At 53.3% G+C, this 26,560-nt stretch overlaps 1 protein-coding gene across 7 annotated transcripts in view; it reads left to right on the top strand.

The window, feature by feature from the left end:
- PLA2G6 (phospholipase A2 group VI) overlaps nucleotides 1-26,560 on the top strand; it is a 59,884-nt gene that overhangs the window by 2,591 nt on the left and 30,733 nt on the right. Inside the window, exons 1-4 of one of the 7 annotated variants that reach the window (XM_078449456.2) lie at nucleotides 898-1,185; nucleotides 8,621-8,874; nucleotides 24,817-25,032; nucleotides 25,985-26,168. In XM_078449456.2, coding sequence (XP_078305582.1) covers nucleotides 8,666-8,874; nucleotides 24,817-25,032; nucleotides 25,985-26,168 — 609 coding nt within the window. In that variant the 5' untranslated portion in view covers nucleotides 898-1,185; nucleotides 8,621-8,665. Of the gene's footprint in view, nucleotides 1-897; nucleotides 1,186-4,479; nucleotides 4,787-7,283; nucleotides 7,308-8,490; nucleotides 8,521-8,620; nucleotides 8,875-24,816; nucleotides 25,033-25,984; nucleotides 26,169-26,560 lie in introns of those variants that run through there. The other 6 variants (XM_078449459.2, XM_078449453.2, XM_078449458.2 and 3 more) reach the window with 6 other exon arrangements.

The following is a 26,560-nucleotide window of genomic DNA, read 5'->3' as shown; positions in this document are numbered from 1 at the left end:
AGAGTCTGACGCGGGGCTCGAACTCACAGACCGCGAAATCATGACCTAAGCCGAAGGGGGACACTGAACCAAACAAGCCACCCAGGTGCCCCAGAAAATGGCAGTATTCTTCTTCAGTTGCTTAGACCAGGGCTGTGAGGTTATCCTTGAAGCCTCTCTACACCCTGCCGTCCAGCCAGTGATCTGTTAATGTTGCTCCTTTGCTCTAGGCCTTGCAATGGCTTCTCCTCTCACTTGTACATGCCTGGCGCTCCATTACCCCCCTGACCTCATTGGCTCCCTCGCTGTGCCCGGAACTCATCAGGCATGCTGCAGCCCCAGGGCCTTTGCACTCGCTCTTCCTTCCGCCTGGAAAACTCTGCACCTGGGTGTCCGTACCATTTCTGCCCTCATTTCCTTTTAGTCTTTATTCAAGGTCACGTCCTTCGTCAGGACTTCCCCGGTCACCCTGTCCAAAATTTCAGTCTCTACCTCCACACTTCCTATCCCTCTTCTTTGGTTGACTTTTCTTCTCAGCATCTAAGTAGCACCTAAAACCAACGTATCTGTGTTGCCCATTTATCTTTTTTTTTTTTATTATTATTATTATTTATAGCTCTCTCTAAAATAGAAGTTCTAGGACAGCAGGGGCTTTTGTCTATGTTGCTCACACCAGCGGAATCTCTGCTGTTAGAACAATGCCTACCACAGAGTAGGGCCTCGATAAATATTTATGGAGTGATTCATAAAATGGGCCACCCTGTACCTAGGCACGAGCCCAAAGATCTCTTCAGGCGATCGGTGTCTCCCGTCCTTGGGAGCCCCAGCAACACATCTGGGGCAGCCCGCTGTCAGCTGTGGTCCAGCCAAGCAGAGCAACTGAAAACAGAAACCTTCTCCTCTCTTGAAGGGCGTTTGCCTCTGGCGCGTGTGAATGGCGTTGCGTTTTCAGACGGGAGCCTTAGCTTTCGGAGGAGGACAAGAGGTTGACCGTTGAGCCACTCGGCCACTTTCCGTTCAGGCTTTCTCCCGGAAGGCAGTTTGAGGATGACGAGATGGCGTGCCAGCGGCCGACCCCTTGGGTGCAGAGCCTGGCAAGTTACATAACGTCCTGCGCCTCAGTTTCCCGTGTGCAACGTGGATAGAAGTGCACCTTCTCTTAGGAGAGTCGTGAAGATTAAATGCGATAATTGCCTCAGCCACACGGTGAGGTGCTGGGTGCCCCATGGGTGCTGAGTGCACGTGGCAGTGTTGTTTCCTGGGTACAGGGACGGGAGCCAGCTCTCCTCGTTCCTCGCTCACATCAGGGGTTTGGGATGCGCTGGGATCAAAGAGAACATCTGGAGGAAACTTTTGGTTTGGAGGCAGCTTTGGCGGTCCAGAGCCTGGAGGGGGGATGGAAAGAAAGGACATTTGACCTACCCCTACTTTCATCCAGTCTTGTCTCATGCACTAATGGAGCACCGACTGTTTGCAGGCCCCGTGCGTACCGCAGTTCAGGAGTCCAAAGAAGAAGGCACGAGGGGCCCCCCGCCTGGGGTGGCTCAGGCGGTTAAGCTTCCGACTCTTGATCTCAGCTCGGGTGTGGATCTCAGGGTCGTGAGCTCAAGCCCCGTGTTGGGCTCCGCCTGGGGCGTGAAGCCTACTTTAAAATTAAAAAAATTAAATACAAGGAGAAGAAGCCATGAGTCCAGCCACCAGGCAGTACCTCCCACTTCTTTTCTCTGGGCCTCGGTTTCCCTGTGTGCCAGACAGGGACAGCACCCGCACCTTCCTTCCTTCACGGGTGTTTGTGGGCTTTGGGACAGCCAACAGGGGTGGGACATGTTTGCCAGCCATAAAGTGGGGTGGTCTCGTGAGAGGGCCTCATGAGGCGGTGCGCTCACGTGCTGAGAGGTGCGGCCAGCGGGGCCGAAGGAAGGAAGGCGGTGCTCGGCCTGGGCTCGGTGCCCTGACCACCCTGCCCGGGCAGTGGACCGGGGGGACACATCAGCCGCACAGGAGGGATCGCTGGCCCGTGCCAATTGTTCCAATCATGGGACATCCTGTCCTAAGCAGCCGGGGCTCGGGAAGCCTGATTTACAACTCGAGTGGTCCTGTGTGTGCTCCCAGGATCCCCCACGAGGCCAGGCCTGTGAGGTCAGCTTCCTGGCCCGGCTGCCTGTGGGATCCTGTCACGCACCTCTCCCGGGCAGCTGTCCTGGGCCTCTGGCTGGGCTTCGTCCAGAAGGAAGCAGAGGGCTTAAAGAGGTCCCCTGCTTAGACTCGGAATGAGCTCAGCTTCAGGTGTATAAAGCCAGACTTTCCAGACCAAAGCCACTCGGGAAGCCCAGCAGGTGCCCCATAAAGGTTCTCCCGAGGTTTCCACGGTGGCGATGTGCTGGGCAGTGGGTGGGGGATGGGGGTGTGTGGCCTGTTACCACCCGCAAGGGAGTAAGAGAGGAGGGGAGGGTGCCTCGAAGGTGCCGGCCCCGTGGCCTTCCGGTGGCATTTGCTCATTTGTTCTCATTCACCAAACGCTTATTTGTTTTTTATTAAAAATAATTTTTTAATGTTTATTTATTTTTGAGAGAGAGGGAGAGAGAGACAGAGTATGAGCAGGGGAGGGGCAGAGAGAGAGGGAGACACAGAATCCGAAGCAGCCTCCGGGCCCCGAGCCATCAGCACAGAGCCTGACGCGGGGGCTCGAACTCACAGCCCGCGAGATCGTGACCTGAGCCGAAGTCGGACGCCCAGCCGACTGAGCCACCTAGGCGCCCCGAAACATGTATTAAATATCCACTGTTCATTGGGAGCAGCGTGCCATGTGCTTGGGTAAAAAAATAGAGGGGAGCGACCCAAGCCAACAGATGCACCGTCATCATCACGGGAGAAAGGCTCCTTTGGGGGAGCCGCTGGGCTGTGTGACGGTGCCCTCAGGGCTGAGAGTAGGGGAGGCCTAGGGTATGACTTTTAGATGCGGAGTCCTGTGAGCCGGTTCTTGAAGGACGTGGAGGGTTTTTTCGTTTGTCTGACGGTGCGAGCGTACCACGAGGCAGAGGAGGAAAGCAGGGGAACACAGTCTAGGCAGGGGTGTGTGTGCAGGTGCGGGGAGGCCTGGGGGGGGTGGGCATGTTCCAGGAGGTCTCTGGTGCAGCGTGGCTGGAGGAGGGGTGCAGGAGGTGGGCTCGGCCAGCTCCTGTGGGCGCTTGCCTCCCTGGCCCGGAGCTTAGGCTGCCTCTGGAAGGTGGTGGGACGTCTGTGGGCAGGTGGGGGCATCCGATCTGCATCCTGCGGTAGGCACAGAGGGGCTGTAGGGCTGGACAGGCCGACCTGGCTTTCGTGTCACACGGGCACCGAAAGGATATAGTGCAGGCTGGGAGTGTGGCAGGGGGGACCTGTGTGGCACCCTGAGTCTCCACAGGGGGCAGCGGGGGCAGGGAGAGGACGATCCAGGTAGGACAGTAGACAGTTTGAAAACGCGGGGCCACCCCTGTCTCTGAAAGAGAGAACCGTCCCAAGGAGGAGGACGGGGGACGGGGCCCAGGACCTGGCGGCTTTGCACTTCCTCCCTTGCTTGACCCCTGCCTGCGGTCCCTCGGGGACTTCCCGGCAGAGGTGGAACCAGACATTTGGGGACGGAGTTCTCCACAACCACCGCTGTAACCAGCCCACGTGCTCCCCGTTCCTCATGGCACTTCTTGAGCTGTGTCGTCTGCAAGCTAATTAATTAATTTAGAGAGAAGAGAGCGAGCAGGGTAGGGGCAGAGAGAGGGAGAGAGAATCCCAAGCAGGCTCTGCGCTGACGGCGGGGAGCCTGACGTGGGGCTCAAACTCCCAAACCGTGAGATGGTGACCCGAGTCGAAACCAAGAGTCGGAGGCTCAACCCACTGAGCCTCCACCCCCCCCCCAGGTGTCCCCCGACCACGGCTTTAAATTAGATGCTGGCAGAGTGGCTCCGTGGCGACCAGTCTTCATGTTGATCCCAGCAGTGCCCGTGGTGCCCATCCACGCCACCCAGGCCCCGTGAAGGTGCTCGTCCCCGGACACGTCATACGGGCCGTCTCCCTATCTTCCCACAGGTTCTCTTGTGTTCCGTCTGTGGGGTGGCCTTTCACCCGGGACCCCACTGCAAAGTTCAGCTCAAGAATCACGTCGTGCAGTCCTCCTTTCCTGACTCTTCTCCCTCCACCCCCCACCAGGGGACAGAGACTGGGCTTGGGTCCCCCCGGGGCTGCTCATTTTATGAACCCAACCGGCCGCTTCCGGGGAACTCACCAGAGACGCCCCCCGTTGGTTCCAATCTGCCTGTGACCCCAGTACTGGTTCTTTTGTTTTGTTTTGTTTTCTTTTTTGGTGGACATCGGTATGTCCCCCTTGAACTTGCCCTTCCCACACCCACAGTCTGAGGCCTCCCCGGGCCTCAGTTACTTTATCTCTAAAATGGGGACACTAGGACGCGTCCTTCCTGCCTGACAGGTCCTCTCCCCTAGGGGCGCCTCACCCAGCAGAAGAAGACTTTCTGAGTCTTCCCTGAAGAAGCCAAGCAGGCGGGCTGGGCCTTTGACAGGGGGATGGGTCAGCAAAAATAAGGAGAAGAGGCCAGAAAAATCCGGCCTCACTGAAGGGAAGATGTAGTGGACACCCGGAAATCGCAGGAGTACAGAGGCGGGACTGGCAGCGTCCCCCTCACCACAAAAGCTCCTGCTCTTCTGCCTGTGGCATCTGAGAGCTGCTCAAAGCCTTAGGTGCCCAGGAGCGGACAGTCCCTGTCAGATGACCTTGGTGTCCCCTGCGCCACCACCTACGTGCAGGGAGCAAGCCCAGGTGAGGAGCCGTAGAGACCGGGTATCAGCGGATGAAAGCGAGTGTTGATGATCTGGGGAGGGAGGTCAAGGGCAAGTAGCTGTGAGAAGCCAGAGCGGGGAGGAAGGCAGGGGTGAGGGGGCTGGGGGGGGGGGGCGCTGTTCCCATGGCAGCCTGCTCCCCAGCCCCGCGTGCTCCCGCTGCAGCCGCGTGCTCCCCCCTGCAGCCTCGCTGGAAACAACGTGGGCTCCAAGGTCAGGGGCAGGATGGGAGGGAGAGCGCAGAAGCGAGGCAAGAGGGAAGCACAGGCATGCGCTCTGTCTGCTTCTCACTTGCTGCTTTCCGGGCTGGTCTGTTATGATTGTTCCAGGATGTGGCCCAGGGGTTTCATTTCCTTTCTTCTACCTTGTGATAACAATGGCCCCTGTTTGTGTGCCCACGGTCGGCCAGCGTCTGGGACGCTTTCCCTCCATTGTGTCATTTCACCCTCACGCCCACCCTGGAAGCCTCCGGGCGATGGCCAGACCTGTCCTTTCTGTGGCCAGGCTGTCGTCAGCATGTGGGAGGCAGCCCGGCCACCAGCCCCAGGACCCTGAGGAAGGCGTCTTCTCCTCTGGGGCCGGATGTCTGCTTTTCCATCCAGCTGGTCGCCCGTGGTGACCCTCCCCTCAACCTCCAGTGGGCTCATGGGCGCTGGTGCTCTGGACTGTACCCACTGCCTCTGAGCCCCTCTCCTGGTGCCACCCGCCTGCTCTTTGGGAAGCCTCTGTGCTGCTTTTCTTTTTTCTTTTTTTTTCTTTTTTTTAAAAAATGTTTATTTATTTTTGAGAGAGAGGGAGAGACAGAGCACGAGCAGGGGAGGGGCAGAGAGAGAGGGAGACACAGCATCCAAAGCAGGCTCCAGGCTCCGAGCTGTCCGCGCAGAGCCCGACGCAGGGCTCGAACTCACGAGCTGTGAGATCATGACCTGAGCCAAAGTCGGACGCTCAACCGACTGAGCCACCCAGGCGCCCCTGTGTTGATTTTCTAAGCCGGTCCTGACCCCCGTGGGCCCCCATTTCCCCAGCTGTGGGCCCCAGGGGCTCAGCCCGCACTCCTGTTTTCTTTAAAAAAAATAGAATCATCACACACACAAAATCCTTTTCCATTCCATTTGATAAATAGGAAAAAGGGGGAAAAAATGGCCCATAAACCCGATATCCTCATGTCCCCTTAGTATTTTGGTATTTTTCTATCACTTCCGTCGTGGTTGTTGCATAATTTTTATTCAGTTAAATTACGTTTTAACAGGCTTGCTGTGGGCCACGCCTGTGCCAGGGGTGAGTGCACGTTGGTGAAACGACCAAGCACCTGTCCTTAAGAAGCTCAGACTCTCTCTAGAGCCAGCCTGTCTGGCTCTAACCCTTGTTCCTTCACCCACTAGCTGTGTGACCTTGGGCCCGTTGCTTTACCTCTCTGTTCCTTGATTTTCTCATAGGTACGACGAAGATGGTAATGGTAACAATTTCATAGGGTGGTGGTACAGATTAAAGATGAGCATATGTCAAGTTCTTGGCCCAGGGCCAGAGAGCACAGAGAGGCACATGAGTGTTTGGTCCGGCTGGTGTGGTGTCAGGCAGGAGGATCAAGGAGAGGAAGGACATAGCAGATAGACAGCTCAACAATGGACAGGCAAGGCGGTGCGAGACAGCCCTGCTTTCTGGAACCTTGTGAGGTTTGGAGCCCAGTGGGTGGGACCGACCGGGAGAGGCTGCGCGGAGAGGCAGGGGCCTTGCGGTCGAGTTTGCGGTTCACAAACAGCACAGGGAGCGTCGAGGACTCGACGCCACGGAGCCTGTAACGCCACCGCGTGCTTCCTGAGCTGTAACGGTCACCATGACTGTCTCTCGTGACTCCAGGGGCTCTCTGGAGTAAACACGGCGGAATTTACAATTCCTGTGACGTTGGGTGTAGAAGTTACTTCCGTTTCTGGGTGAAAACAAACATTGTTGCCTCGAACACTGATGCGTGTGCCACGCCTTCTGTCTTGGGGGCGTCTTTTCCAGGGACTATTTCCCATGCCGTCTTTTGGGGTCCCTCCCGTCTCCTCTGGCTATGGGGAGGGGCGCAGGCCCCCCCCCCCCCCAGCACCTCTGTCCTTTCCGTTCCCAAGGGCAGGAGAAAGGAGGACCTTGGCACAGGTCTAAACATTCTTAAGGAAGTTTTCATTTAACCTCAGAGCACACGAGAGGTGAGCACTGTCCTCACTTTAAAGGGGACACTGAGGCTCACAGCCTGCTCCCGCCACATCTTATTACCGATCACAAGAGGAAGGGTGCTGCACAGCTGTAGAGCACTTTCAAAACTCGGCAAGCACGGTCTCCGTGCCTCAGTTTCCTTATCTGTCAGAGGGAGGGCGATCGGAGTAAAGAGGACTAATAGTGTTTATTGAACGTTCGCTGTCTGCAGGTTCTGTTACTGGGCACCGTTACGGTCCTCACGGTGCACATAAGGACACTGAGACACAGAGAGGTTAAGTGACTTGCCCGAGGACACACAGCTGGTAAGGATTTGAACACAGTTTTGCTCCAGCACCCTGCCTCGTGTGGTTTTCTCAGAATGGAACGAGACAGTCACGTAAGATGCTTGGCCCAGGGCCTGTTGCCCAGTCAGTCAGGGCTCAGTAAACGTCCCCTGATGTAATTATCGTCATTGACGCTTGTTCCCTTCCTAGGTGGTTCTTCCGTAGGCTTCTTGTTCTTTTTATCCACAAGCTCGATCCTCTCCTCAAGAGCTGGGCCAGAGTGTGGCCAGGGTCCATCCACATGTCCACCCTCCCCCGGGGTGCCCACGCTCCTATTCTCTGTCCTCTATGTCTGTTCTTCTGGCAGGCGACTTCCTGACCCGGAGCCAGAGGGCAGCCTGTAGCTAAATGTCACCCAGCTTTGGTGGCCCTGCCTCAGGAATGCAGCATGCTTTCTGGGAGCCTAGGCAACAGTGAGACGTCTGATTCTGTCATCCCAACTGGGAACAGTTTCCACGGCAGAAACCGTGACTCTTTGAACCTGACACGTGAATGTGTTTCCATCCAAACACACGTTTGTGGCGTCTAAGTCTTGATGTTCACGTTCATTGCCGAGGCACTTGGGAAGCCGGTGGTAGCAGGCACCAAAAATTGGAGACAAAACCCCCCCGATGGAGTGTGGGACGATCCTGGTCCCCTTGCGGCTTCTTGTAGAGACGGGACACTGGCTTCGTTTGCAGAATTGAAATGACTCATGGCAAGCTTTCTGAATGCTAAAATCCTGACTCTGAACCTCAGGTAGCAAGAACCCCTCCATCTGGACAGAGCAGTATCGTCTATGTGTATTCATATCTGCCATCTTCTTTTTTTAAGTTATTTATTTTGAGAGAGAGAGGGAGAAAGAGAGAGGGAGAATCCCAAGCCGACTCCATGCTGTCAGCGCAGAGCCCGACGTGGGGCTCGAACTCGCGCACTGTGAGATCATGACCCGAGCCGAGATCAAGAGTCGGACACTTAACCGACTGAGCCACCCAGGCGCCCCTTTGTCTGCCGTCTCGTTGAGTGACACGGCTCCACGCTACAGACGAGGAAGCTGAGGCTCCGTTGGGGAAACTGGTCAGGAAGCAGGAGGGGTCTGGTCCCCTGGGAGTGGTGGCAGCTTCCCATCAGGACTTCTTACCCCCTACCCAGTGTCATTTCTCTTTCTCTCCCTCCTTTCCAGGTCCCTCCAGGCCCAGAACCAGCAGCACTGGTGGGGAGAGATCTGGGAGCCCGTGCAGGAAACTGCTACCCTTGGTGAGGTGGGCATGGGAGACCGAGCCCAGCTGACCAGAGACCCCGTTTTCTTCCAGACCGAAGGGGCAGGTGGCAGGGCCTCCCCACCTGCCCCGCGGAAGATGCAGTTCTTTGGGCGCCTGGTCAACACCCTCAATAGTGTCACCAACTTGTTCTCGAACCCATTCCGGGTGAAGGAGGTGGCTGTGGCGGACTACGTCTCGAGTGGCCGGATTCGGGAGGAAGGGCAGCTGGTTCTGTTCCAGAACTTTCCCAACCGCACATGGGACTGCATCCTGGTCAACCCCAGGAACTCACAGAACGGATTCCGGTGGGTGACGACGGGCTCCCACACGCACCTCTTTCCTTTGACTCCTCGCACCGGAGGTCCCTTGGGCGAAAAGCAGCTTCTTTGGGCCTAACATCTGAGGGCTCTGGAGTGGGGGGGGGGGGGGGAACCTCCTAGTCTCTGTACCTTCTGGCCTGTCAGGGGCCCTGCAGCAGGGGTGTGGGGATAGAAGCCTAGGCTTCGTCCTGCCTCCAGGCTGGACCCATGCTGCGGGAGGGAAGGAGGAGGGACAGGAAAGCCGAGAAGGGTCAGATCGGGTCAGATCGAGGGATCACCTGTAGCCCCTGGATCTTTAAAGGCGTGACTGTCCTTGCAGGGGCCGGCCAAGGTGCGGGAGAATGTGTAAGGAGTGGACAGCGCTCACTTTTCAGGGCATGCTGGGTCTCCCGTGGGCTGGAAGGAAAGGGCGGGAAGCCAGGACAGGGCCAAGAGAACTGAGCCAGCTGCAGAGCCGAGTGGCGCAGGGGTGGAGAAGCGGCCGAGCACCCGAAACGCAGGGTCCAGAGGAGCCTGGCGGATTGGCACTGGGCTAGTGCTGGTGGGCCTTTTTCCATCCGTTCATCCGTCTGGCCGGCCCACCGTCCACCCCTTCACCACACACCGGGCATCTCCAGTGGCTCGGGAGTCCCAGGCCCTGGGCCAGGCCCAGCTGGCGCTGTGAGACACGCTTCGTGTCCTTACGGAATGTGCAGTCTTCGGGGGAGGCCACGTGCACAGCCAGGCACCGTAACAGCCACGTGCGGAGAGCCGTGGCAGGGGCGGACAGTGGGGACGCGGGAGGTGATCGCTTCCCGATGGGCTACCCCGAGCCTAGAATGCGTAGGAACGTGCCCGGCAGAGGAGAGTGGATAAGGTCATCCCAGACGTGCAGAGGCGTGGAGGTGGGGGGCGCCTGCAGGCTGACAGGCCGGGTCGGATCCCCGGTGCGTGCGAGGCTTTGGTGAGAAGTGAGGCCAGAGGGAGCCTCCGGGGCCGTTCCGATCGAGGAGGCGTGCCAGCAGGATCTCAGCGGTGAGCTGGGGGGTCAGTGTCCAGCCAACAGGAGGAAAGTGGAGGCGGCCTATCAGGGGAGAATCCAAGCCTGGCTCTACAGAGAAACTGAGGCAGAGGCCCCCACAGTGGGCAAAGAACACAGCTCAGCAGCCAGGGGGGACACCAGTTTTAAACAGCAGAGCTAGTCCACACGCCGGGCACAGATGGGCCTGAGCGGATGGCCATCCTGCTGGCCTTGGTCAGGACAGGGCAGGCAGGCTTCCCGTGGCTCCAGAACTCCTCCCCAGGCCCGCAGCTGAGGGCGGCCGGTGGGGAACGCACAGCTGAGCAGGCGGCGGGTCCCCTCTTTGGAGCACCACTCAGCTTTGCTTTTGGGGCACCCAGCCCTGGGAGCTCTACCGGCCTCCCCCATCACCCAGGTCCTGTCCACTACAAATGTCCTTTGACAGGGTTCCAGATCCGACTCAGCAAGCTCGAGCCCCACTGTGGGCACACTTCCATCCAGGGGGTTCAGCCCTTTGTCAGCAGCTTATTAACTACATGTTTATTTTTTTCATGTATTTTATTTTTAATGTTTATTGATTTGTTTAACAAATAATTTATTTACAAGCAGGGGAGGGGCAGAGAGAGGGAGACACAGAATCGGAAGCAGGCTCCAGGCTCCGAGCTGTCGGCACAGAGCCCGACGCGGGGCTCGAACTCATGAACTGTGAGTTCATGACCTGCGCCGAAGTCGGACGCTTAACCGACTGAGCCACCCAGGCGCCCCAACTACATGTTTATTTACTACCTTTAATTAGGGGGCCACTTTATACTACTTTCACATATGGTACATGAGCACATCCTCCAGTGACCTTTAGAAGGAAGCAAGGAAGGCAGTATCCCATTTTATGGGTAGGAAAACTGAGGCTTGGGAAGATAAGGGAGTCATTCAAGGTTGCACGGGAAGCAGTGAGGAAACGGAACCTGTGTCCTCTGGTTCCTAAGCCTTTTCTCTTCCTGCGCCGTTGTGTTTTTCCGAGCCTTTAGACGGAATAGGGAGCGTCGGGTGTGGTTTCGAGCCAAGCGCGCGTCTCCTCTCAGAATCCCTGACCTCCCTCACCTGGCTCTGGACTCTTCCTCCTCTTCTTCTGCCCTGCTCCCACCCAGGCGTTTCTGTCTCAGCAGGTGGCATCACCATCCATCTGCGTGGTTGTGCAATCCAGAAACCCAGGAGTGATCCTCGGTTCCTCGGGCTCCGTCACCCCCAGATCCGGGTCACGACTGAGTTCTGTCGGGTGCCCCTCCCAAGCACATGTTGAGTCTGCCGCTGCTTCTCCATCAGTCATGCTTAGGTTTGGCCTGAGTGATTTCTCCCAAGTGACAGCCACGGCAGACAGCTCTGCTCTGCAGAGACCCCAGGGGCCCGGGCTCTTGCTGTCTTGTTCTGCCGTGGGTGGCCTTCATTTTCTAGGTCACCACCTGGTCCCAGGTGGGCCATCACGGCCGTCTTCCCAGTCGGCAGAAAAATGAAGCACAGGGTGAGAAAAGGCACGCTCTCCTTCTTAGGGGCTTCCCGGAAGTTGCACAGAAGCCTTTCACCTGAATCCCTTTGGCCCGGACGTGGTGGTCACGTGGCCACAACTAACCGCAGGGGAGGCTGGGAAGCCGAGCCTTGTATTCCAGCCGCGTGCCAATCCAAAATCCGGGGCTCTGTTATTCTCCTTTTTGCTGCCGCCTCTCTTTCCAGGCCGTGGTCATTGTACACACAGACTCCAGCTGCACCCCCCGCCCCCCAGCCTCTGGCTCTCCTCCCGTCCTCTTCCAAGCTGCTGTCAGAGCAGAGCTTTCCAGAGCACAAATCTGATCCCTCCCTTCCCTGCTTCACTCTTCAAGAACTCCCTATTTCCTTAACTCATCAGCTGCTTAGCCTGGCTTGAAAGGACCAGCGTGGTCAAGCCTTGCTCCTCCCTCTGGTCTCAGCTCTTGCCACCCTGTGCTCCTGGCTTTCGCCCAGACTCTTCCGTCGGCCTAGAATGCTTTCCTTTTCTTGGCCTGCCTCACTTCTGCTTGCCCTTCCCTGACCTTCAGGCTAGAGCAGGGGCTGCTGCTGTGTGGCCCCATAGCACCCCATCCCTGCGCTCAGTAGACTGCCTTCCTGGTGGGCCACAGAGCCCGTGAGGGGGAGCAGCCGTGTGTGTCTTGTTCAGCCCAGTACAGTCCCCAGCACCCGGCCTTGCGAGATGAGCACCGTGTATTCACGCAGCTTCGGCGGTATTTACGGAGGGCTCGCTGTGCGCCATGCCCTCTGTCCGGGGCTGGGGACTGTCGGATTCAAGGCAGTCGGGGAGGTGAGCTGGGAAGCAGGGTGGAAGTTATGAAGAGGTGCAGAAATGGCCGTGCTGAGGCCTGGGGGGGGGGGGTGTGTGTGGGGGCCAGAGCCCAGGGGTTCTCCTAGAGGTAGTCATCACGGGGTCTCCCCCGCTGCTCCCAATCCCCTGCAGTTCGTAGAAGGAAGGTGTGGTGTTCTAGACTTCTCCGGGGTGCTGACGTCCTGCCTTTGAAAGGCCTCCCCTGCCTTTGCTCGCCCAAAGGGCTCCGAACTGCCCCACGGCACACAGCCCCGTTACAGGTAGCCAGGGAGGGGCTGCCTCCAGCCTTAGGCTCCGGGTAGAGGGCTTCCTGTCCTGCAGCTACACACCTTCAGGATGGGGCAAGGAATCGGGCTTTTCTGGATCCTGTAGGTAAGGACCCACCGGACCGGACCGGGTGGAGAGATCAGGCGCTGGCTGGTGCAGAGGGCGACGACAACAGTAACAGTATCCGCTATGTGTGAGGCACTGAGGTCTAAACAGTAACTCACTGTATCCTCACAAACAGTCCCAGGAGGTGGGACTGACCCCGTCTTACAAAAGGAGGAAACGCGCCCCCCCCCGCCGAAGGAATTTCAGTGACTTGCCCAAGTCACATAGCTGGTCAGTCGTAGAGCTGGGGTCCAGACCCAGCATTCTGGCTCCGGGACCCAGGTCTTCCTTCCCCTCCCCCCGCCGGGCCACCGTGCAGTACGGGAGAGCTGGGTGGGACTCCGCTCGCCTGGGCCCGTCCTGGGCACCCCGGGCCTGACGTCTGGTCCAGAGCCCTGGCTCTTCTGGTGGTCTCTGGGAGCGTTGCGTGTGCATCCTGATAACATCCAGACTTACGTTCCTGCTGCGAATGCATCACCTACTCCTGCCCCTTGCTTGTGACATGTGATCTTTGCTTCTTGAAAGGGGACTGATCTTCGAGGCAGCCCACCCCCCCCCCCCAACACTGGGACCTCAGACAAGCTGAGTGGCCTGTATCCTGGCTTGCTCCCTCCCTATTCATCCAGCCCACAGCCCACCCTCTCTGAGCAGAGCTGAACACAGCACACCTTCAGGAGCTCACACAGTAGCAAGGAAAGGTAGATCCGTACCCAGCGTGCAGCGGGAAATATGTTACAGTAGGAACGAGGAAAGCTCTTACGTTCCCCAAACAGACCTCCCCCTTTGCCCCTTCCTTCTCTGTCCTCACTGCCGCCGCTCTTCCCCACCCCATTTGCCCGACCCTTGGCTCCCTGCTCTGTGGGCAGGTCCTCTCCCACTCTCTTCTCCCTCGGCACTGTCCATACTTCTGTCCACCCCTCTTGCCTGGGATCGCTATGTGTCTGTTTGTACCTGTGTCTCCCCAGCAGACCGCAGAGGTCCCGAGGGACAGCGCCTGGGTCAGAGTCATCTCCCCTAATGCCCGTGGTAGTGCCAGGCAGGCACTCAGGTGCGTGAGGAGTATTTGTCGCGAGTGTGGCTGCCCCCGCGTCCACTGAAGGTAGATGTGTCTTTAACAGGAGGGGTTAGGGGCGCCTGGGTGGCTCAGTCGGTTAAGCGTCCGACTTCGGTTCAGGTCACGATCTCGCGGTCCGTGAGTTCGAGCCCCGCGTTGGGCTCTGGGCTGATGGCTCAGAGCCTGGAGCCTGCTTCCAATTCTGTGTCTCCCTCTCTCTCTGCCCCTCCCCCGTTGATGCTCTGTCTCTCTCTCTGTCTCAAAAATAAATAAACGTTAAAAAAAAATTTTTAACAGGAAGGGTTGGAAAAGGCCTCTCGGGGGCAGTTGGGGGAGAGATGGGCCTAAAGGGGGGAGGAGGAAGATTTCACCTGGAGGAGGCGCTGAGAGAGGGCTCTGCAGAGAGAGGCACATCACGTGCAGAGAGTTTCTCCTCCGTGCCGAAGGGCTCGTGCTCAGCTTTGAAACTGGAGACTTAGATACCACTCTAGCCTAATGGTTCTTGCCCATGTTTTGGTCTAGGACGCCCTTGAAAGTCCCAGGGGACCTCTCCACCCCCCCCCCCCCCACCCCCCCCCCAAATGCATGGCATGCGATTTCCTGAAGTTCACGGAGCCCCTGAGGCACATCTACAGCTCACTCGCAGCCAAGGCTGAGGCTTCCCAGAGCTGATGCCAGGTGGTTTTTGTCTGGGGGCTCAGTTCCAGAAGAGAGGGAAAAGACAGCCCCACGAGCCCTCTCGGTGTTCAGTCTTCTCTCTGAATCTTGCACCCCTGGCCCTAACCCAAGGCTGGCTCTCCCTTGAAAGCCTCAAGAGTTTTCTCTCCCGGTCTTTCCCCTACTGGGCCTGGAGGAGGGACAGGGTGCCCCTTGCCCCCCAGCCTTGAAATCATCATCCTGTACTATCCACACTCCGTCCCGGGGTTCCCCACACCCTTGGGGACATGTGCCCCTGGCCCAGAGTGCCCTGTCACCATCACTACCTGTTTTGATGCTCGGTGACTGTGAAATTTGCAGGGCGCCCCCTCTTACACCCACGGCTCTTGGTGCCAGACCTCCCTCAGCCCACATGGCCATTCCCTGGATCTTGTCATCACCAGTAACGGCGGCTCTTCTGCAAATACAAGCCCCCCACGTGCCACCCTTGCTCCTGTCTTTCCCGCTTCTTCTCCCTAGTCCTCTCAATGCCAAGTTCTCCCCCTGCAGACACAGACCGAGGTGTCACCCTGCTAGGGTCCCTGTCCCCTTCATGGACTTCACTTCCTGCCCTGCTGAAACTGTCATTATGATCACACCTTGCATACCCTCTCTTCTTCCTTGCTTCTCTTTCTTTGTCATATTTGCTTGGCAAAACCCTAATGCTGGTTAATTCCAGTTCTCCACCGTGGCCTGAGGAGCTCCCCTCCCTGCTGATTGCCCTCACCCCAAAGGGCCGGCGGGTATGTCTGACCCTGTCCTCCACCTCCTTCCCTCCCCACCCCCTTCATGCTCACCTGCAGCCGGTTGCACCTCCACCCTGTCTGCCCACACCTGCTCCAGCATTCTGGGCCTTCCCTGTTGTCACTGCAGAGGCCAGTCCCCGTCAAGGTCAACATCCCCTCATCCGCCTCAGGACACCACTTCAGCAATTCTTTCCTCTCTCCTGGGTAATTTCCCCTCTTGACCAGGTTTTTTCCATTGCTCTACAAATGTGCCGTTCCTTCTTTGTTCCTTTTTTTAAAAAAATTTCATTCTTGACTTCATTTCCCCTCAGGCACTGCCTCTATTCAGCCGTCCCCAATTCCCTCCTCCTGTTCTCCCTCTTTAAACTTGTTAAAAATAGTGAAATACACCACACATGGAAAAGCACGGGCAGCTCAATGATCACAGATACCTCTGTAACCAGCACCCATGTCAAAAGATAGAACATTGCAGCACCCCGGAAGCCCCCCTTTTGCTCCCTTGCCCCCCTAAGGGTAACCATTAACCCAACTTACTGGTTATTGCTTCTGTGCCTGCCTTGTTTGCGCAGCATTTGGTTCGTGAGATTTCCACATGGTTTTGCATGGAACTGGGTCCGGCTTCTGTGCAGTACAATTCTGCTGTGTTAACTACATCACAGCTCACTTACTCATTTGTGTGTTGGTGGGAATTTGGGCTGCTTCTGGTTTTCTTGGCGTGTATATGTGTGCATTTGTGGTGGGCATCTATCGGGGAGTGGAATCAGCTCCCGAGCTGAGGCCATACACATCCTGAGCTTCAGTGGATAATGCCCATCCGGTTTCCCGTCAGCGGTGAAAGAGATTCCCGTTACTTCTGATGTATAGTGTTGACAACTTAAAAAAAAATTATTCTGTTGGATGTGTAGTAGTGTCTCGTTGTGGCTTTCATTTCCCTTTGCCTGGTTACGTACGAGTTTGAGCACCTTTGGATAAGGTGATGAACCATTTGGCACTCTCCCTTCAGTGAAGTACCTGCCCCATGCTCTTGAACACTTAAAAAATAAAGTTCTTTTTCTTACAGTTTTAGCATCTATATTCAAACGCACACCTTTTGTTGGTTATGTGTGTTGCAGCCATTCCCCTCATGGCTTCCCCTTGTACTTTCTTCTTCTTTTTGTTTTTAATGTTTATTTGTTTATTTTAGAGAGAGAGCACAACTAGGGGAGGGGCAGAGAGAGAGAGGGAGACACAGAATCCGAAGCAGGTTCCAGGCTCTGAGCTGTTAGCGCAGAGCCTGATGCAGGGCTCTAACTCAGGAACTGTGAGATCATGGCCTGAGCTGAAGTCGGACGCCTAACCTTTTAAATTTTTAACATTTATTTGTTTTTGAGAGACAGAGAGACAGAGCGTGAGTGGGGGATGGGCAGAGAGAGAGGGAGACACAGAATCCGAAGCAGGCTCCAGGCTCTGAGTTGTCAGCACAGAGCCCGACATGGGGCTCGAACTCATGGACCGAGCCGTGAGTGAGATCATGACCTGAGCTGAAGTCAGACGCTTAACCGACTGAGCCGCCCAGGTGCCCCAACCCTTGCACTTTCTTAATGCTATCTGTTGACAAGACAGAATTCTTAGTCTCAAGGAAGTCAGAGTCTCTGATCTCTTTTATTGTTTGCTTTCATGTACTGTATAGGAAAGTTCTTCTCTACCATGAGGAGTTGAGGATATTTTTCTGTAGTTCTGTAGTATCTTCCCGAAGCTTTATTATTTTGCCCTTTGTAAGTAGATTCATTATCTACCTGGAACTGATTCCTAGGTCATAATGTCTACTCTCAGGGCCTAGAAGCTCTGAGGCCTCAGCTGAAGGCCTTGGTTTCCCCAGGCTCCTTCCACCTGGTAGGCCTCGAACTTCAATCTCTGTTTTCGAACTACTGAAAAACTGCCACAGTTTCTGCTTGGCTCTGTAACCTCTCTGCTGCTGTTTTCCGTTTGGTTTCTTTCTTCTTTCTCTTCTTTTTTTAAATGTTTATTTATTTTTGAGAGAGAGAGAGAGAGAAAGAGAGAGAGTGAGCATGAGCAGTGAAGGGGCAGAAAGAGAGGGGGACGGAGGATCCAAAGCCAGCTCTGTGCTGACAGCAGCAAGCCCTATGCGAGGGCTCGAATTAGTGAACTGTGAGATTATGACCTGAGCTGAAGTTGGATCTTCAACTGACTGAGCCACCCCGGTGACACTGTGCTTCCTTGACATCTTGCTCCGCCTAGCTTAGGAGGGAAAATTGCTTGCAGAATTTTGGGCTTACTTCCCTGTAATTCCCTCAAGTTCTGGCCTTCTTGGAAAACTCTGAATACTGGCTTCTCTTTGCCCATCCTAAGCGGGAATTCTGGCAGCGTCTGGCTGCCTCCCAGCCTTTGTATCCTTTATATCCTGCATCACAGGTCCCAGAGTGCCCTGAGTAAAAATGTGGGGCATACCTCAGTGGGCTTTCCTCTTCTCTACAACCTTGGCCTGTATTCTTGTCGGCCTTGGGCTCCCTCCAACACCTTCCTGTACTCATTTGCATTAAGTCCTGGTTTTCTATTTGTTTTCGGCAGGCAGGCTAGTTTGGTATAAGCTCCTCTGTCCTACCCAGAGGCAGAGGTTCCTCCACAAATTTCATAGAGAATATTTACATTATCACTGAGTCAGGATGTTTGCCAGATTTCCCCATGACTTCTTGTTTGAACCATAGATAGTTAAAAAAAAAAAAAATTAAGCTTATTTATTTATTAAACCAATTGTTTAATGTTTACTTATTTTTGAGAGAGAGAGAGAGACACCAAGTGTGAGTGGGGGAGGGGCAGAGAGAGAGGGAGACAGAGAATCCGAGGCAGGCTCCAGGCTCTGAGCTGTCAGCACAGAGCCCGACACGGGGCCCAGACCCACAGACCATGAGATCATGACCTGAGCCAAAACCAAGAGCGGGATCCTCAACTGACTAAGACACCCAGGCGCCCCATTAAAAAAAAAATTTTTTTTTAGGTTTATTTGAACCATAGATAGTTTGTATGTATCTTGTTTAACTTTCAAACGTATGGGAGACTTTTCGTTCCCTTTTTGTTCTTGGCCTCTTGCCTAGTTTCACTGTGGTCAGAGAACACGGTCTAAATATTTTAAAGCTTTTGACGGATACCTGGGTGGCTCAATGTGTTGAATGTCCGACTCTTGGCTTCAGCTCCGGTCATGATCTCACAGTTTGTGAGTTCAAACCCAGTGTGGGGCTCTGTGCAGATTAGCATGGAGCCTGCTTGGGGTTCTCTGTCTCCCTCTGTCTCTGCCCCTCCCCCACTTGTGTGCGCGTGTTCTCTCTCTCTCTCTCTCTCTCCCTCAAAAATAAATAAATAAACATTTAAAAAAAAAATAAATATTTTAAAACCTTTGAAATTTGTTCAGATGTACTTTACGGCCCAGCTTACGCCTAGTATTTCTAACTTTTGTTTGCACGTGCTTGGAAAGAAAGCTTATTTTGTAGCTGATAGTGTTTCATCTATGTCGGCCAGGTCAGGCTTGCTAATCATTCTAGATCCAGTAGGGATTTTTTTTTGGTTTGATTGTTTTACGAGTGGTAAAAGTTACTAAAATATTTCAGTGTGACTGTGGATTTGTCTCGTTTTTTCTCTTTTTTGCTGGAATTATGGATGATTTCATTGTTTTGAGAAATGTCTGGTTTTAAAAATTCGATCAAGTGTGACTTTATTCTGGAGATTTATTATGAAGTGCGTATTAACTTAATTGTCATATTTTCCTGGTGGGTTGAAACTGTCATCATTACGAATTGTCCCTCTTTGTTTCCAGTAAGGCTTTTTACCTGAAACTCTTATTTTGTCTCTTATCATTATAGCTTCACCAGATCTTTTAGGTTAGTATTATATTGTATAATATATAATATATAATTTATAATATAACATATAAATATAAAATAAATATAAAAATGTATAAATATTCTCTTTATATATATATATATATATATATATATACACACATTTTCCTTATATTTTTAATCTTGTTAAGAGTATAGAGTTGACTTTTTTCCCAGATTATCTTTGTCTGTTATTCCTTACATTTATTTGGAACATTAAGTCTCTGTCTACTTCATACAATTCTGATATATTTGGGTCTAAATCTGTCATCTTGTTATTTTCTTTGTTGTTGTTCTGCCTATTTTCTTTATTCCTTTCTTTCTTGTCTTCTTACACATTTAGTTTTATTTCTGTTTTGTTTTAGTTAGCTTTACTGAGATGCAATTTACAAAAATGAGAAATTTACCAACTGGAAGTGTAGCATTTGGTGCGTTTCGGTGACAGGGCACACCCATGTGCCATCACCACAGTTAAGATACAGAACATTTCTGTGGTCTCCAAAATTCCCTCCATGCTCCTTTGTGGTAAGTCCCCGGCACCCACCACAGCCCCTGGCAAACACCGATACGCTTTCTGTCACTAAGGTTTTGCCTTGTAATCATACAGCATGTAGTCTTATGACTTTTTTTTCCACTTAGCGTAATGGTTTTGCAATTCATGATCGTTTTCTTATTATTCCATTTGTCCCCTCTCTGTCAGTCCGAAAGTTATGCATTCTGTCATTCACTCTCTCTCTCTCTCTCTTTTTTTTGTCATTCTCTTTCAGTGATAACTGTTGGGGGACAGTTGTCTGTGGGTCTCTCTTGTGTCTCGCAAGCAGAGACACTGACTTCCTCTGTTTCAGGTTATCTTTACAAGGAGGTAAATACAGCGAACAGCCTTAGAAAATAGAGATTGGGTCTTTCCCTAGAGCAGAGGGGACATTTGCTTACTCTCTTGTGGAATAAAAATCATATCCTCCAGGGCAAAGCTGAGACAGATTTGCTTATTCACAATGGTAAAAGATCCAAGTTCCCTACACTCAGGGTTTCTCTCTTCTAATGCAACGTGAGCAGGTGTCACCTGGCCCTCTTCACGTCACCCTTTGGGAACTGGATCCCAGGGAACTGGCGCACACGCTGATCCTCTGGCTACTGCTGTTGCTGTGAGTAACAATTTGGCCTTTGTCTTTGAGCCAGGAATCTTGTGTCTTCTGCCAGCATCCATGAAACTATGTCAGGCTAACTTGTTAGTTTGCAAGTAGGGCAAAATCGGAAACCCTTCCCAGTTCTTGATAGAACCCTAGAGATCGGAACACACATCCTTGGACTGACTGAAGTACAATTGGTACGTTAGTGTCTCCCAGAACAACAAACGGGTCCTAGAACTTTTTAACCCCATTTGTTCCTCTCTAGGCTTCTATACCACTTGTTTTTTTAATTCTAGTTTTATTTTATTTTTTTTTTTTTTTCAACTTTTTTTTAATTTATTTTTGGGACAGAGAGAGACAGAGCATGAACCGGGGAGGGGCAGAGAGAGAGGGAGACACAGAATCGGAAACAGGCTCCAGGCTCCGAGCCATCAGCCCAGAGCCTGACGCGGGGCTCGAACTCACGGACTGCGAGATCGTGACCTGGCTGAAGTCGGACGCTTAACCGACTGCGCCACCCAGGCGCCCCTCTAGTTTTATTTTAAACACAAGACATGATGCCACCAACACTTATTTAGTTTCACCCACAAAAATGCCATTTTCCTGGTACTTCATTCCCACCCCCCACCCCCCACCCCCCGTATCTTAGGCCATCGATATGGGATCAAGTTCCTTCTCTCTGGAGAAAATCCGTTTCTGTTTTCTTTTGTGTAGGTCTGCTAATGACAAAGCCTCTCTCTCTTTCTCTTTGTTTGTGTGACGAGTGACATGTTTTAATATCAGCTTCCTACTTAAAGGGAAGCGTGCTGGTATAGAATTCTCATTGCCATTTATTTTCCTTTAGCTCTTTAAGATGTCATTCCACTGTCTCTGGCTTCCATTGCTGAGAAGCCAGCCGCCAGTGTTTGAAGACAACTGTTTCCTCTGCTGTTTTTAGCATTTTTCTCCACGTTTTGTTTACAGCCGTTGTAATATGGTACCTGTCAGTTGCTGCTGTGTTTCAGTATGTTGACGGATGTGTGTCGTCCTCTGTTACTGCTGTGTAACAAACTACCCCAGAACTTGCCTCAAAACAACAATCAGTTGTGTAGCCCAGACAAATATGCAATTTGAGCCGAGCTCAGTGGGCAAAGCTCTCTTCTACTTTGCATGGTATTAGCCAGGGTGGCTTGACTGCAGGGTCCAATTCTAAGATGACTCATTCACAGCGGGCAGGTTGGAGCTGGCTGTTGCCTGGAAGTTCGTCCAGAGCTAAGGGTCCAAGGTCAAGAGTCATCCCTGTGGGTTGTGTCAGTTCTCCCATAGCATGATAACTGGGTCCCCAGAAAAAAGAGGTGGAAACTTCCAGTCTCTTAAGACCTTGCTCCAGAAACTAAAGTGGCATCACCTCTGCCATATTCTATTGGCAAAACAGTTACAGAGTCAAATTAAGGGGTAAAGAGCCATAAGGCACCACTACTCAATGGGAGCAGTGTCAAAGAATTTGGGGGCCACGTTTTAACAACCTGCACGAGGTCCCTAAGTGCGAATTTCTATTTTTGTGTTTGTGTGGGAGGGCGTGTAGATATTTTTCAGTCAGTCTAAAAAAAGGTTTCATCAATGTTGAAAAGTTCACAGACATGAACTCTTCAAACATGGCTTCTGTGCCGTTCTTTTTCTGTTCTGCTTCTGTAGTGCCACTTATACCTATGGTAGATCTTTTCGTTATATATTCTGTGTCCTTTTTCTCCTGTCCTGCCTTTTCATCCTTAGGCTCTTCAGGCTTTATTCCGTTTACTCTTTTCTGGCCTATGTTCCTATTCACTAGTTTCTCTTAAGCATTTCCCAGTCTGCTTTTTTTTTTTTAAGTTTTCTTTTTTTTTTAATGTTTATTTTTGAGAGAGAGAGAGAGAGAGAGAGTGCGAGCAGAGGAGGGGCAGAGAGAGAGGGAGACAGGGGATCTGAAGTGGGCCCTGTGCTGACAGCCAAGTGCTTGATGCAGGGCTCTAACTCTCGAACCATGAGGTCATGTCCTGAGCCAAAGTCAGACACTTAACCAACTGAGCCACTCAGGCCACATCCGGTCCGCTTTTATATTTGGCCACTGGGTTCTTAACTGTTGGCAATTGGATGTATGTATTCACTTATTTATTAAGATTTTATTTTTATTGATGTATTTTTAATTTTTTTTAACGTTTATTTATTTTTTGAGAGACAGAGAGCATGAGTGGGGGAGGGACAGAGAGAGAGACAGGGAGCCACAGATTCCAAAGCAGGCTCCAGGCTCTGAGCTGTCAGCACAGAGCCCGACGCGGGGCTCGAACCCATGAGATCATGACCTGAGCCGAAGTTGGATGCCTAACCGACTGAGGCACCCAGGCTTCCCTAAGATTTTATTTTTAAGTAATCTCTAAACCCAACACGGAGCTCAGACTCACCACCCCAAGATCAAGAGTTGTGTGCTCTACCGACCACGCCAGCCAGGTGCCCTGGCAATTGTATTTTTTAATTCTGTAATTTCCATTTTTAAAATAGTTTCAAGTTCTTTGCCCAAATTCTAAACCTTCTATTTTATCCTCCTGAATATTATCACAGCTGTTGTACCTATGTATTTTTTAAAGTAAGCTAGCTCTATGCCCAACGTGGGGCTCGAACTCACGACCCCAAGATTGAGACTCGCACGCTCTACTAAGCCAGCCAAGCGCCCCTTATCACAGTTATTCTAAAGCCTGTGTCAGAAGACTTCAGGGTTTGCAGCCCCCTACTTACAGATCTGTTTCTGTTGGTTTCTTTGCATTTCATGTGTATCTCCTCCGTGCTTGGTGAGTTTTGATTGTGTGCTACACTTTGGATTTGTACCAGTGCTTGTAGAAATCAGCTGAAGCCTGGCTTTCTCTTTTTTTTAACATTTATTTTTAAGAGACAGAGCAAGACAGAGCATGAGTGGGGAAGGGGCAGAGAGAGGGGTGGGGGACACAGAATCCGAAGCAGGCTCCAGGCTCCGAGCTGTCAGCACAGAGCCTGATGCGGGCTTGAACTCACGGACTGCGAGATCATGACCTGAGCCGAAGTCGGACACCTAACCGACTGAGCCACCGAGGTGTCCCGAAGCCTGGCCTTCTGTTTCTTTTATGTTTGCTTCTCCCAGGTACCTGGTAGCATTAGCCCTTCAGGGTGCCCACCCACGGTAAGAGGTGGCCCGCCCCTGGCCTCCGGTCCCTGTCCCCCGAGCCCACGAGGTTGTTAATGCTCTGGTGTATCCCTCCGGCCTCTCAAGTGACAGCAGCCTTCAACACCAGGCTCACTTCCTAGATTTCCGTAATCCGTCCAGCCTGGCACTTCATCCCAGTCTACTTAGGTATCCAGCGCCTCAAGCAGATGGCCTTTTATATTTTGTCGTGCATTTCTGGTTGTCCCGAGGAGGCGCTCCCGTTCACATGACCTAGTCTGCCGTGGGAGTGGAAGGCCTCAGAGAGATCCTGTTTTCTTTTGGGTTCTTCTCACCGGAATCCAAACGCCTGCTTCCACCTTCCCCGTTAGCTACCTCTGCTTGTTCCCCTCTACAGCAAAACCCCTCCAACATACTGTCTGTACTTCTCCGGCTTCTTCCATTCCATTCCTTCTTAAACCATTCGAGTCAGGCTCTGCTTTCCACCTAAAGTGTCTTGTCAAAGTCGTCAGTGGATGCTAAGCCCAATGATCAATTTTCAGTGTCATTTCTTTTTTTTTTTTTTTTTTAACATTTTTATTTCTTTTTGAGACAGGGAGAGACAGAGCATGAACAGGGGAGGGTCAGAGAGAGGGCGACACAGAATCTGAAACAGGCTCCAGGCTTTGAGCTGTCAGCACAGAGCCTGACGCAGGGCTCGAACCCACAGACTGCGAGATCATGACCTGAGCCGAAGTCGGCCGCTTCACCGGCTGAGCCACCCAGGCGCCCCAATTTTCAGTGTCATTTCTAGTTGTCATTTAGTGTCATTATACCCGACAGAGCAACAGCATTTATTTAACGTGGAGCACACTGATGTTAAGAGGTTGGCAGGATGAAACAAAGAGGAGCCGAGGAAAATGAGGAATAACTTCCTTCCTTGTCCTCTCTTCTTTGTTTTTTCTATAGCGCTCATTCCACGGCAGTTTGTTTAATGTACTTTCTTATTTTGATTTTTACCTTACTCATTGTGTTGATCTCGCCCACAAAAACATGGGCTCCGGGAAGGCAGGCCATGTCATCTGTTTCGTTCATTAACTTACCCCTCCATTTAGAACAGTGGCAGGGGTTTGGGGCGCTCGGGTGGCTCAGTCGGGTAAGTGTCTGAATTCGGCTCAGGTCATGATCTCTCAGTTTGTGAGTTCGAGCCCCGTGTCGGGCTCTGTGCGGACAGCTCAGAGCCTGGAGCCTGCTTCGGATTCTGTGTCTCCCTCTCTCTCTGCCCCTCCCCTGCTCATGCTCTGTCTCTCTCTGTCTCAAAAATGAATAAAACAGAAAGAAAGAAAGAAAGAAAGAAAGAAAGAAAGAAAGAAAGAGAAAATCCTGACTCCATTTAGAGGTGTGTGCGTGCATGCGTGTGCACGTGTGCGTGGTGGAGAGGGGCGTCCAGCTGGAACAGGTCAGTGCACAGCCAGAGGCAGGCAGTGAGCCGTCCGCGGGGACCCAGGGCTTCTGACTCCAGCGAGGGTGTGGGCTGAGGCTGGCTCATTTCTGTGTCATCCTCCTGTGCCCTGGCTCCACAGACTCTTCCAGCTGGAGAGGGAGACGGACGCCCTCGTGAACTTCCAGCACTATTCTATCCAGCTGCCGCCCTTCTACGAGAGCTCCAGCCAAGTCCTGCACGTCGAGGCCCTGCAACAGCTGACCGACCTCATCCGCAGCCATCCCAGCTGGTCAGCGGCCCATTTGGCGGTGGAGTTGGGCATCCGAGAGTGCTTCCATCACAGCCACATCATCAGGTGGGCCAGGAGGGCCGGACCCTCAGGAAGGTCCGCGGGTCTGTGTGTGTGGACGGGCGGGTCCGGGGAGCCTCTCAGCCCTGCCTCAGTTCCCCTCTGCGGGACGGTGTTGCCTCTGAGTGGGGAGCATACGAACGCCGGACTGAAGCCAGAAGGAGAAACGTAGGGCCCGACGGGTGCCAGGCCCACCTGGTGTGTTATACCCACCATGAACTTGAGTCCTTCCAATACCCGCATGAAGGGTCATCATCCCCCCAAGAGACTACGTGGCCCGTGCAAGGTCACTCCGCTGGAGACGGCCGAAGAGGCCTCAGATCCTTGCATCTCCTTCCAAGGATCCGGGTGCCCTCCTGGTGGCTGGACCGCTTTCTTGCATATGGCCCCTCAGCCAACACTTCCAATGGTCAGTGGAAGTGACCCCCGAGAGGGACCATGTGGGCCCCGCCGCAGGACTCCGGCTCGCCTGCTTGCCCTGAGGTGACTGCAGCTCGTTTCAGCTCCCAGGCCCTAGGCTCAAAACTCCTCACTGCCCTTTACAGCCTACGGACCTGTTCTTGCACACCATCATGGTGTTTCATTTCCCAGTGCTTCTGTCCATTTCCTAGGGCGGGCACAGCTGCTATTATTGTTATCTTTTCGTAGATAAGGATATTGAAGCCCCGAGAGATTAAGCCAGTTGCCCGAGGTTAATGAGATTTCTGCCTTCCGACCCTCTCTACCCCACCCTGCCTGCCTCCCACTTCAGGCTGGCGTGGGCCTAGGACGCGTGTCTTGTACGGATGTGCCACTGAACAACTGATAAGATCACATCAGCCACAAATAAGTGGTTTGAACCAGGCAGCCTGAGCATGGCGTGAATGCCCCTGAGCTCCAAGCCCACTTCCCTCTTCTGCACTTGAGTTTCTCAGCGCCCCTCCCTCCTTCCCTCCCCCACACCCCCCCCCCGCCACAGCTGTGCCAATAGCCGGGAGAATGAGGAGGGCTGTACCCCCCTGCACCTGGCCTGCCGCAAGGGCGACGGGGAGATCCTGGCGGAGCTGGTACAGTACTGCCACGCCCAGATGGATGTCACGGACAACAACGGAGAGACTGCCTTTCATTACGCCGTCCAGGGGGACAATTCCCAGGTGCTGCAGGTGAGCGGGGGTGACCGGTGCTGGCCACACCCCGCTGTCCCCACTTGGCCCCGAGCTCCTTCCTGGAGGGTGTACCCTCTCCTCCCTTCCCTCCTCCTGCTCGCCAAGGAGAGACACATCCTTGGTCACTGTACTCTGACCACCCTCGGGAGGTCCTCCAACCCAGGAAATGAAGTCAGAGGTCCAGTCCAGCCAGTCAGTTTAGTTCAGCTTGTCCCAAGCACCCACCAAGCCTGACCCTGGGCTGGGTGAATTCATTTCAGCCTTTCCTGAAGGGGCTCATGGTCCGGTGGGACCAGATCTCCAGTGCCCATCCCTGGGAACAACGCCCTTTTAAGTTTCTTAATTCAGAAAAATTTTTTTATTTAATTTTTTTTTAATGTTCATTGACT

This window comes from Panthera onca, chromosome B4 (assembly GCF_046562875.1).
Source record: "Panthera onca isolate mPanOnc1 chromosome B4, mPanOnc1 haplotype 2, whole genome shotgun sequence".
Lineage (NCBI taxonomy): Eukaryota > Metazoa > Chordata > Mammalia > Carnivora > Felidae > Panthera > Panthera onca.
Note: the sequence above shows the minus strand (reverse complement) of the source record. Positions and strands in the feature narration are given on the sequence as shown.